The sequence below is a fragment of the Rhinoderma darwinii genome, chromosome 5, assembly GCF_050947455.1.
Source record: "Rhinoderma darwinii isolate aRhiDar2 chromosome 5, aRhiDar2.hap1, whole genome shotgun sequence".
Taxonomy (NCBI): domain Eukaryota; kingdom Metazoa; phylum Chordata; class Amphibia; order Anura; family Rhinodermatidae; genus Rhinoderma; species Rhinoderma darwinii.
Genome location: NC_134691.1, coordinates 308,894,508 through 308,907,787, shown reverse-complemented (window position 1 = coordinate 308,907,787; position 13,280 = coordinate 308,894,508). Strand labels below are relative to the sequence as shown.

The following is a 13,280-nucleotide window of genomic DNA, read 5'->3' as shown; positions in this document are numbered from 1 at the left end:
AGTAAAGGTCATGGGCTATTTCAGGTACCCAAGCATTACTGTCTGCCATTGACTTTCGCATAGACTATGACCTGGTCAGCTGCCTCCCCGCTACGGCGGAGTGGCCTAGTGGGTCCACATACCCTGTGTCCGTGACATATAGCACCACACAGCCCCCCTGTAGACAGCTCCACACACAGCACCCCAGGAGATAGCTCCACACACAGCCCCCCAGTAGATAGCTCCATACACAGTACCCCTGTAGCTGCCACATTGCCGCCAGAGCGGTAGAGGTAGGCTTTATTCACACTACAGGGTCCGAGTGTTGGCCGTTTTTCCCGGCCGTTTTGCATCCGTTCCAATTCTGTTCCGGGCCGTGTTGCCGCTTTTAACGGACGATTTTGACCCATTTTGCATCCGTTATTTTTCCCTGTCCGTTTTAAAATCGAATGAATTTCATTTAAATTTGTTGCGACACACAGCCCTCTGTAGATAATGCCACAGCCCCCCTGGTAGGTAATGCCACCCAGCCCCCTGTAGGTAATGCCACACAGCCCCCTGTAGGTAATGCCACATAGCCCCCTGTAGGTAATGCCACCCAGCCCCCTGTAGGTAATGCCACCCAGCCACCTGTAGGTTGCACCCATCCACCCCCCCCTTTCAGGAGAAGTCACTGACTTTAATGTCCATATATGGACAGTGTAGTCACTGACTTCTCCCGGAGAGGAATCCATGGCCACAGGGTCGGGGATTCCGCTTCAGAAGTGAGTGACGTCACTGTGTCCATATATGGACAGTGTGGTCACTCACTTCTTCTGTAGCAGATCCCCGGCCACAGGGTCGGAGATTCTGCTCCACAAGTGAGTGATGTCACTGTGTCCATATATGGACAGTGTAGTCACTCACTTCTCCTGTAGCGGAATCCCAGGTCACAGCGTCGGGGATTCCGCTTCAGAAGTGAGTGACGTTGCTGTGTCCATATATGGACAGTGTAGTCACTCACTACCCCGGCCGGGGATTGGGGATTCCGACTCCTACAGGGAGCAAAAAAAGACCCTCCTCCTCCTCCTCCTCACATGCTCTCTGCACTGTGAGAAGGAGGAGGAGAGAGAGTGCGAGCGTCGGAAGACACGGCCGTCACTCGGGACACGGCCGCCACTTGGTACACGTCACCGCTGTAGCCATTATGCATTTGGTTTGGATTAAAGGTGTTATCCGGGTTCTGAACATTTTTGCTAATGGCTGGAAATTAACAAAAGACGTAATATTTACCTATCCTATCTCCCGGCGATCCAGCTCTGACTCCCGATGATTGTTCACATGCACATGTTTGCAGGGGGTAAGAATAGGTGAGGACTGCTTCTTGTTAAAGTATCTGAGTTGCAGCCAATAGAAAAAAAAATTCAGAACCCGGATAACCATGTTAATGCATTGCATTTGAGGAGTACTTATCATTTTAAGAACCATGGGGCTGTTGGCCTCTTCTTGCCATGGGCATTGGACACTATTATAATGCCTGACAGGTCAGTCCATCCCTGCTATAGGGTCACCAGGAAATCCAAACTACACATAAAATAAAAACCAGCTAATATACAGTTGGCCCTATTGCTTTCCAGTAAACACTATACAAATACATTGGTTCATTTTATCTTCATTGAAGATCCTAAAGAACAAATTGTGAAATTAACAGAGTTCCGTTTTTTACACTGTATAGCGAGGCTGGACTGTTTTACATGTAACTATATTTTACCATCTGCTTCTTGTCCAGCTATGAAAGCTTTGAAAATGTTACTTATTAACTTGTATTCTAAGATTAGTGACCTTTCAAACATGACTGTAAAATATTCTAATTTCTTACAGAAAAAATTAGCATGCTGTCTACCTTCATCGTACCGTTCAAGTTTATCAATCCTGGGGCAAGCAGCATGGACGATGAAGATAATTTAAGTAAGTACCTTTAACCTAGGTCATAGCTTTTCTTTTTTAAAGTGGATATTCCTTTCTGTCTTATTGCCTTCAATTCCTTTCTTTTTTTTCTTTCTATCTATCTATCTATCTATCTATCTATCTATCTATCTATCTATCTATCTATCTATCTATCTATCTATCTATCTATCTATCTATCTATCTATCTATCAAATCCAAAGTCCAGCAGCACAGGCAGCGTATGGGTGCAAGCGCTGGGGAACAGACGATTGTCCCGTATAGGTACAGACAAAAATTCAGGCAGCACTCCGTAGAATATTGTGAAAAAAAGTGGGGTACTTTATTTACCCTAAGTGCAACGTTTCAGCTCTTGTTGCTGGAGCCTTTCTCAAGCGGCTTGAGAAAGGCTCCAGCAATCGGAGCTAAAACGTTGCACTTAGGGTAAATAAAATACCCCACTTTTTTTCACAATGTTCTACGGTGTGCTGCCTGAATTTTTGTTATATCTATCTATCTATCTATCTATCTATCTATCTATCTATCTATCTATCTATCTATCAGAGTTTTTGGCCCGTTTTTGGCTAAGCGTTTTGAGCTAAAGCCAAAAATAATTTTGAAATTAAGAAAAGGTATAAAGAAAAAACTGGTGCTTCTCCTTTCTTCTGTGTCCACTTCTGTGTTTGGCTTAAAAACTGAGCCAAAAAGTGCAGCAGAACTGGCCTGGGGGGTCCTTTAATGGTAATTTACTGCAGAAATGGCACTACAATGAACAATATTAACTGTGAGAGCTGGACATAGTAGATCCAAGAATCAATCATAAACTACATTTGTAGGTTATCTTGTGCATGATATATGTTTAAAGGCAAATCAAAGGCTGGCATTTTCTTTTCTAACTTATAGTATTATGCACTAGTGGAATTTAATGATTCTTGGATTTACATAAAATGCCAAATTTTAGCTTTTTGAGTTAGAGGTAGATCTATGCAGAGATAAGATTTGAACAAGAAAAAAAGAATAGAAAGACGCAGTGGTTGGTTATAGTTTTTTTCATGGACTTCTCAAATGCTTGTTCAGATCAGAATATCAATATAAAGTACTCAATTAGCTGCACTCTGGTGAGTCCTAAGTACATTTAGCCACAAACCTTAGCTTATGTGACTGTACTATGTATTTTTTGTGCACCACTGGGAAAAAAATCAAAGAAGGAAAACCATTTGGGTAGGGTTACAAAATAACTGACCCCTGGACCAGAATTACTTTGTAATCCAAATCCACAAAACCTGTTGAACTGAACTATTTTAAATGGGTTTTCTGACATTTGGAAAACTCCCAGTATAAGCTGCATAGGGTTAAAAATAATAAATAGAGACATAATCACCTTCACATTCCAGTGTCAACCGTTCTGTGATACCCTGGGAGTCTTTATTCACTTCGCTGGAGTAATTACATGTGACCACTGACCTGACCGCTGTAGTGATGTCAGCATGGATGTGTTGTATTTGACACATGATCGAGGCAGCCAATCACTGGCTACAGCAGTGATCTAAGAATGGATGCCACATCAAAGATGCAACTAGCCAGAGGGCTAAGGAACCCGCAAAGAAGTTTATAATCTGCATATAAACCTTAAACTCTGGGTATTCTAAATTCAAGTCAGTAGTAATGTCATTGCTTCTCTATAAAAGGTTAATCCTAATGTCTTTCATTTTTGTTTAAAGAGCATCTGCTCGCTCCCGATCATTGCCCTGTGTGAACAGGGCAACGATCAGCCGATGAACGAGCAAAAATGTATGCAGCCGAAAAATATTATCGTTGTGTAAACAGGGAGATGTACTGCCAACATGATAGAGATGTATTGGGACAAGCGATCATAGTAACGAGCGCTCCTCCCCATACATAGCTCCTTGTGAAAGGAGAAAACGAGCCACGATCAAGGAGCTGTCTCGATGATCAGCATTCATTTACTCGTCTGACATCGGGCCGTGTAAGAGGACCCTAAGTCATAGGGATCAATCTTTCTCTGAATAAATCTATGGGTTAGAGTTTATAGATTTGTTGAGTGAGGGGTTTGACTAATCACATTTGATGTTACTCAACAGTGGATTTGGGGGTTACATAACATGTCCATACCTCCCAACCGTCCCGGTCCCGGGCGGTCTGTAAATGTCCCGCTGGGTGCTGCATCAGAACAGCTGATCGCTGTTGACCGCAGCAGCGATCAGAAGAAGGCAGGAGTCTTGCAGCGGTGTTCTCGCTGGGATCGATGCCGGCCCGTGAGTGGACCAGTCCAGTCACCTGACCTGTCACCTGACCTCACTGGTCAGGTGACTGGTTCACTCCAGGGCCGGCATTGACACCAGTGAGAACGCCGCTGCAAGACTCCTGCCTTCTTCTGACGGTGAGTGACGTGTACCAAGTGGCGGCCGTGTCCCGAGTGACGGCCGTGTCTTCCGACGCTCGCGCTCTCTCTCCTCCTCCTTCTCACAGTGCAGAGAGCATGTGAGGAGGAGGAGGAGGGTCTTTTTTTGCTCCCTGTAGGAGTCGGAATCCCCAATCCCCGGCCGGGGTAGTGAGTGACTACACTGTCCATATATGGACACAGCAACGTCACTCACTTCTGAAGCGGAATCCCCGACCCTGTGGCCTGGGATTCCGCTACAGGAGAAGTGAGTGACTACACTGTCCATATATGGACACAGTGACATCACTCACTTGTGAAGCAGAATCTCCGACCCTGTGGCCGGGGATCTGCTACAGAAGAAGTGAGTGACCACACTGTCCATATATGGACACAGTGACGTCACTCACTTCTGAAGCGGAATCCCCGACCCTGTGGCCGGGGATTCCTCTCCGGGAGAAGTCAGTGACTACACTGTCCATATATGGACATTAAAGTCAGTGACTTCTCCTGAAAGGGGGGGGGGGTGGATGGGTGCAACCTACAGGGGGCTGGGTGGCATTACCTACAGGGGGCTGTGTGGCATTACCTACAGGGGGCTGGGTGGCATTACCTACCAGGGGGGCTGTGGCATTATCTACAGAGGGCTGTGTGTCGCAACAAATTTAAATGAAATTCATTCGATTTTAAAACGGACAGGGAAAAATAACGGATGCAAAATGGGTCAAAATCGGCCGTTAAAAGCGGCAACACGGCCCGGAACAGAATTGGAACGGATGCAAAACGGCCGGGAAAAACGGCCAACACTCGGACCCTGTAGTGTGAATAAAGCCTACCTCTACCGCTCTGGCGGCAATGTGGCAGCTACAGGGGTACTGTGTATGGAGCTATCTACTGGGGGGCTGTGTGTGGAGCTATCTACAGGGGTGCTGTGTGGGGAGCTATCTACTGGGGTGCTGTGTGTGGAGCTGTCTACAGGGGGGCTGTGTGGTGCTATATGTCACGGACACAGGGTATTTGGACCCACTAGGCCACTCTGCCGTAGCGGGGATGCAGCTGACCAGGTCATAGTCTATGCGAAAGTCAATGGCAGACAGTAATGCTTGGGTACCTGAAATAGTCCGGACGGTGGCTGTGGCTACAGCACGGATGGAGGCTGGTGCGGCAGGTGGCGCCAGACGTGGTGGGCAGTATGCGATGAAGCAGAAGACACTGGATGTGGCAGACGACACTGGACGTGGCAGACGACACTGGACGTGGCAGAAAACACTGGACGTGGCATAAGACACTGGACATGGCAGGAGACACTGAACGTGGCAGAAGACACTGGACATGGCAAACGACACTGGACGTGGCAGAAGACACTGGACGTGGCAGAAGATACTGACGTGGCAGAAGACACGACTCCAACGCTGGTAGGCACAGGAACTGGAACAATACGGAATACAGGAACGGGTAACAGGGCACGGGTAACAGCTGGAACGGGGAAACACTAAGGGACCATTTGCGAGACAGACTGGGATAGACTAACAACGCTCAGGCAAGGATTAGAAGGCCTGGGGCCTTCTTATAGACCAGGAAATCGTGGCAGTTGATGATGATGATGACTTCCTATTTGCGCACGCTGGCCCTTTAAGGTCGGGCGCGAGCATGCGCGCGCACCCTACGGGACACAGCCGAACGGAGCGGAAGTGAGCGCTGGCGTCTCCTAGGAGGGAGACGGGGACCAGCGCTCACGGATCCATGGCTGCGGGCGTCGTGAGGTGAGTAAACCCGACGGCCCGCGGCCATGGACGCTACACTATGTACAGGGGCTGTGTGTGGTGCTATCTACAGGGGGCTGTGTGTGGCACTATCTAGGGGGGGCTTTATCTGACGCTATGTACAGGGGGCTGTATCTGGCGCTATGTACAGCGGGGCTGTATCTGGCGCTATCTACAGGGGGGCTGTGTCTGGCGCTATCTACAGGGGGGCTGTGTGTTGCACTTTATACATGGGGCTATAGCTGATGCTATGTACAGGGGGGCTGTGTGTGGTGCTATCTACAGGGGGCTGTGTGTGGAGCTATCTACAAGGGGGGTGTGTGTGGAGCTATCTACAGTGGGGCTGTGTGTGGCACTATCTACAGGGGGCTGTGTGTGGAGCTATCTACAGGGGGCTGTGTGTGGTGCTATCTACAGGGGGGCTGTGTCTGATGCTATCTACAGGGGGCTGTATCTGACGCTATCAACAGGGGGGTTGTGTGTGGAGCTATCTACAGGGGGCTGTGTCTGGCACTATCTACAGAGGGATGTGTGTGGAGCTATCTACCGGGGGGCTGTGTGTGGAGCTATCTACTGGTGGGCTGTGTGTGGCGCTATCTACAGGGGGGCTGTGTCTGACGCTATCTACAGGGGGCTGTATCTTACGCTATCTACAGGGGGGCTGAGTCTGGAGCTATCTACAGGGGCGCTGTATCTGGAGCTATCTACAGGGCGGCTGTGTCTGGCACTATCTACAGGGGGATGTGTGTGGAGCTATATACAGGGGGGCTGTGTGTGGAGCTATCTACAGGGGGGCTGTGTGTGGAGCTATCTACAGGGGGGCTGTATCTGACGCTATCTACAGGGGGGCTGAGTCTGGAGCTATCTACAGGGGGGCTGTATCTGGAGCTATCTACAGGGGGGCTGTGTCTGGCACTATCTACAGGGGGTCTGTGTGTGGAGCTATCTACAGGGGGGCTGTGTGTGGAGCAATCCACAGGGGGGCTCTGGTGGATGATTTTTCCATTGACCGGTAGCAGAGTTACACAACTGGAAAAAAAAAATCCCATCATGTAACTCTGCTACCTGTCAATTGAAAAGTCATCCACCACAGGGTCTCCCTCTTAAACGTTCATTGTTCTCAGCCTTTTGGTTTGTCCTGCAGCAGCTGCTGACGTGATGAGCAAATGTTATGCCCAAGATAGGAAAAGTAAAATAAAGACGACATAAACGGATCCATAATATCTGTGATATCCAGACAGTCTAGAGATCCGCAGTGACAATGTGCGCTTGTTATTTGCAGAAGGATCTGGCCGTGGTTTATGCGGGATATTGGGCGTGGTTAGGGCGTGGCTTAAAATGACCCTCTTTTCCGAATTCAAAAGTTTGGAGGTATGCATGTCAGTTATTAGTCAACATGTAGAGGAATCTGCTAAATTATATATTGTTATGGCGCTGGGCAGGCTCTATTGAATATTTATGTGAAATCATTTTGATTATAAAACGTAGATAGATAAATGAATAAATGACAATCTGACTGTCCGGGGGGAGAACAGCATTCCCTATGTTGCCCCTGTCTGGAATGGTGGAAGGTCCTTTGATCATGCAGACAAGTTCTGTGTAAGCTTACTTTTCTGGGCTTCGATTGAAAATATGGTAAGGACAGGAACCAGGACAGAATAGTAAATAAAGTAAATTAATCAACCCATAGGGATCGCAATAAAGAATGACCTTTCTCAACTAGGGATGTTACGATACCAGAATCTAGACTTCGATACCGATACTTCGTTTAGTATTGCGATTTCGATACCAATTCGATACTTTGCCAACATTAATAAAAAAGTTCTTCCATTTTCTGATGTGAAGCGCGAGGTGTGATGAATTTTGAAGGTGCCTCACATTAATAGTAATTAACCCCATCATGTTTCTCAGTCATAATGGGTTAATGCGTAAGGTACATGATGGGGTTAATCACTATTAATGTGAGGCACATGGAGGTTAAATTTATCACACCTCGTGCCTCACAATAAGTGAAAGAAAGCTGTTTTTATTTATATTTTTTTACAGTGTACACATCATAAATGACGCAAAAAAAATGTTGTGCAGGTTATTACGGCCGTGCCAATGCCGAATGTGTGTATATTTTATGTATTGAGACTTATTTTAATGTTTATTGTAAAAAAGGTGTATGTGTGTTTTTTTAATTTAACATTACTTTATGTTTTTACTTTATTTTTAAACTTGAATGTACTGGTATATATCTATATGTCAGTACATTAGCCAGTAACTATGCCCTAACAACAGGAAATATGGTAGGAAAGCACTGGGGTCCTTTAATGGACCCTGGGCTGTCTGCCCATTTATGGTATGTCCCTCAATCACGTCACAGGAATTCCTGTGATGCGATCCAAGGGTCATCCCCCCTTCTCATTTCCTCTTGAATGCTGCAGTCAGCTTTGATCGCAGCATTCAGGGGTTGCGCCCTGACGAAGCACCAGCGAAACGCGCGTTGGGTTAAACAGAGGTCCCCCTCCTGGTCCTGATCTCCTATTTATCTTCTTATACGCAGGTGTATGTATACTACTTTGCACGTTGTTTTTACTTAGATTGTACTTTATAGATATTCTCTTTACTTATTTATGTGTTCATCTGTGCAAAGCGTACCTTGCCTAGTACCTGCTCATTAATATGTACTTATGCACTGTAGCCATATATAGGTTGTGTCAGACCATTTTTACATCTGGGGGGCTACTCTGCTTTTACGTTCGGATTCCGTTTGTGTTCGAGGGTCCATGGCATTTTATTATGTCTAAGTGTTATACGTTGTCTCCATGTGTCTAATTGACTTTAATAAAGATTATTTGTATTTTTTCAAACACCTGGTCGTGACTTGTTTCTTTTTCTGGTTCAGTTTAAATTAGTGACTAGGACCACTAGTATCATTCGGGGTATTGTTCGGTTTGTTACTATACTGAGCTGTGCAGCCGCAGCCCAGCTCTCATACATTCATGTTACTATACTGCGGCCACACAGCTAAGTATCGAAATACATGAAATAACTGTATCGAACCATTTGTGGATGCACAGTATTGAAACAGTATCGAAGTTTCGATGCATCGTGCATCCCTATTCTCAACACAACTTACTGGGTGAGTGACGCCTTTTTTTCCTCTTCACACATACTAATTTTGAAATTGCTATTATTGAGCAGAGCACTACCCGTGTCGCTCACATGTGTGAGAAGCTCTCTCTACCGCATAGTCATGAGGGGAGTAGTGCCAGTTACTGTTTCCCCTCACCTTCACCATCTCATGTAGTCAATATAAAAAGTCTTCAGGCACTGTTTCACTTCTGGTAAATTTGACTGCTTGTCAAGACTGCAGCTGCGGCCATGTGCAGTGCGAAAGCTGAGACCTCGAGGTCTACATGTGCCGATATTACCTGACAGTGCAGAGTTTTTATAAAGACTTTGTAGGTGACTTTATTTTCTATTGTTTCTGTATCTTACTATATATTTAATTTGGGTCCCATTAAGAAGCTTGACACTTGCACCTTCTCAGTCTTATTTTAAGTGGTCAAAAAGGTCTTTAGACAGGAGGTGGTCATCACACATGCTACCGCAAATGCCCCCTTATTCAGCTCTTTCTGGGGCATTTAATGGGCACAATTGAGACCAAGAGTCTAATATGAAAGATATAAAAATCTTCAGGGCCCTGTCTTTACCTCCTTTAACATATTTAACTCCTAAATCTGATGTTGCCTCAGGCTGATACTTTATGATAAAAGTTGAGCAGCTTTACTGTCTCTTGAGCGGAAACATTCTTTATTCTCTGTATTCTATTCATGGAACTGCTTCCCAAATAATGTCTGTCAGTGTAACATCAATTCTGAGACTGAAGAGAGCTTACTGTGTTAAAAGGAGCATCTTTGACTATAGTAGATAGTATTAAGTGTGAGAATAAGAGGTTATACAAGACATTTCTGTAATATACTTGCTATTTATTGTCCGTAAAAGTCTGCCATTAGACCACCTGGTGCCCTGCTTTCAGAGCAAAGTACTAAGGAAGAGAAAAGTTTATTTGTCAAGTCATATATCGTTTTCTCACAAGGAGAATTTTAGTGTTTAGATTTTCATATGTGTTTTGCATTTGGCAATGTCAAAATTGTGTTCACCACAAGTAGAGGTGTAAAATACAGTCTCCTTTTTCTAGTATAATATTACTTACACTATTTGATTAGTAAACCACGTATTTGTCTAAAGTAAAGCTTTATTTTTGGCCCTGTTTTTCTGATTTAGTGGAACATAAAAGTAAAGGTTTAATGTAAGTAATTTATTCGCCATCTCTGGAGTTGAGGAGGAATTTTTCCCCTAATAAGGCAATTGCAATCCACCCCATGAAGGTTTTTGCCTTCCTCTTGACTAACACAGTAGGATTATAGGTTGGACTTAATGGACCTGTGTCTTTTTTCCACCTTATCAACTATGTAACTATGTAACTATCTCATATATTTTCAAACAATTCCTCCTTTACAGACAGTCGCCTCCTTTTGCAGATAGATTGAGTGTTTGGTCACATATTTCCTTTATGGGAAATGTTGTATTACACAGTACACATTCTAAGAATAGGCAGCCATGTAGTATACGGTAGCCCTAAGTCCAACACAGCAGCAGCTGCTCTTTCCAGTAGTTCTCCACCCTAGCTAATAGCAGGGGTCTGAGCAGGATAAAGTCTTTCAATCCTTGGGTTGTCAAGTTGTTAAAAATTTCTGCTGCTTTTTTTATTTCTATACTGGGATAGTTGAGTGGCAACTATTATTCCCACTGAGCTGTCACCCAGTATTCCCATGCTCCTGCATGCTTAGTTATGTAGTTATACCCCTGCTTCCAGATCTCTGAGTAACAACTCAAGTAGAATGGCAAGGCTGAACCTCCTCTGGGCCTCCATATTTGCTGTCACCATTATTAAAGACGTTGTCACATGATTACATTTTACATTTCTACGCTACATACTTGTTCTGGTGCCACCTGGTGTTTTTAATTTCCCTCTCAGAGTGTCGAACTTATGTGTATAGTGCCAGTGGACAAACATGCCCAATTGCACAGTCCTACCGCCCAGGTCTTCTTGTACACCCAAAATGTTGCTGTGAACGTGAGGTAATTCTGGGGCAATGACAAATTCTGAACCCAGCCTTATAGTCTCCATCTACATGTCCTACACATGTCCTCAACTCTTAAGAGCATAGGACATGCTTATGGACCATGTAATCAGAATTTTTGCTGAATTTGGCTAAAAGGGGATTCCCACCATGGACATTTGTGGCAAATCTACAGGATAGGCTATAAATGTCGGCGAGATGAAGGTCCCACCTCTTGGATCTGCACATATCTCTAGAACAGGGCCTTCTGACCCCAATCTACTTTCTGCAGCTGTCGTTGGCCGGGTTTACCAGAAAGAGCCAAAATAAATATTGGGGAATTAGGAATTATTGATGGGAGCTCCATTTTACTATAACCCTTCCCACATAGCAGCCCACATAATGGCAAGTCATCCCATAGCTTCTCTAATATAAATGGGGCCACTGGAGAAACTTTTCACGCCAGGGCTTTTAAGAGCAATTTTACCCATGTAAAATTCAAGAAAAAAGTTTTTAACTATTGCAACTACTATTAAAATGATATTACTAAACAGAATAATATTTAAAGATAAAAACAATAACATTTTACATAAATATATCTCTATGAAGGTACTAACTGTTTCATTTATTCTAAATCCTGTAAAAAGAATGAAATTACTTTGTAAATTCTGATAGATTTTCATAGCCGGTTTCTGCAGTCAGTTTGAAGTGATTTATTAGAGCTGTCAAATAATTTCCTATTTTATGAAATCTCTTTATATTATTTTACTGAAATGCGACAGTAAGACTCTGAATTGAGATCCCAGAAAGCATTTCATATCAGGCCCCAGACAGTAGAACATTGGTCTGGTAATCCCTTTCCCTGATCTGGTTGGTGTAGTTTGCTATTAATGGTCTAGAACTGGAGGCTGCTGCAATCTCTTCAGCGGCTTAGTTTAGATTTTTTATTATTATTTTTAATATTTTTTTATTAAGTGAATGATTCTTCCCTGCAGTAATGACAGCCACATCAGGCATTTCAAATGACATCATCTGTCAAGTCTAAGCTGGTACAATACCTAATGCAGCTTAAGATGTGTCATTTCATTCCAGGTAGAACATTCACATAAAATTCATGTGAACGAGTTTGTTTGAAAATGTAATCAGACTGAATTGTTCATGTTATTATGTGAGTGGTGCTATATTAACCCACCGATAATGAAAGGCTTGCAGACATGGAAACATTTAAAGAGAGAACCTGTTTAAAGGAAAATTGCCCTATGCTATGGCTACATGCCAAACTTTTTAAAATTCTGAGACAATCATGAGAGTCGCTATAACAAGCAATCTTTTTGCGACTTCATGCAACTTTGTCACAGCAACATCCTTCAGGTTTTAGGCAATAATGAGAACATAGACTACAGACATATAAAAAAAAAGCCCATGCATAGAAATATATACATAAACATATACCCCGCAGATGAGAAAGAAACCACAGTAAAAGATGAGAAACCAAAGTAACTCTTCTATTCTTTATGGTTGGGCAGATCACACAGCATACAGAAGGGCCCTTGCTTGATCATTATCCCGGAGAAGACAGCTGCTCCATATGAATGCACCTTCCCCCAAGGGGGAAACATCAGGTACATGAGGTCCTGTTGAGAACCAATGGTGTTTGTATATCTGTTGCACTTGGGCCTGTTTCCTAGTGAAATTCAACTGAAATTGAAGAAAATTCCAATTCTACAAAAATTTTGAAAAATAGAAGGTACAATTTTGGATAAAGTTCCCTTTTATTCCATTAAACCCGCAAATTGCATGACAGACTTCAAATGTTTATTTTACTTTGAGGGGTTCTGGTCCCTGTACTCATCACCTTCTACTGAGTAATGCACTCTGTGTGACATGTCAAGAGGACTGGGAAAAGGAAATTGACGATTGCTGATTTTGGCTTAAGAAAGCAATTTTTAATGTGTCAACTACTATGTTCTGACAAATAACGCTTAATATCTGTAGCGCTGATGCACTAAATACTATCATTTTGAACTCTAGGAAAATAAAAATTTCTCTAATCAGGTGAAAAATGTTCATACGCAACTGAAAGTGCCCTTAAAGACATAC

At 43.9% G+C, this 13,280-nt stretch overlaps 1 protein-coding gene across 2 annotated transcripts in view; it reads left to right on the top strand.

Annotated features, from left to right (window-relative positions):
- Nucleotides 1-13,280, top strand: part of ADARB2 (adenosine deaminase RNA specific B2 (inactive)) — a 540,786-nt gene that overhangs the window by 351,910 nt on the left and 175,596 nt on the right. For both annotated transcript variants that reach the window (XM_075827434.1, XM_075827433.1), the window contains one exon: nucleotides 1,840-1,926. In XM_075827434.1, the coding sequence (XP_075683549.1) occupies nucleotides 1,840-1,926 (87 nt within the window). The remainder of the gene's footprint in view (nucleotides 1-1,839; nucleotides 1,927-13,280) is intronic.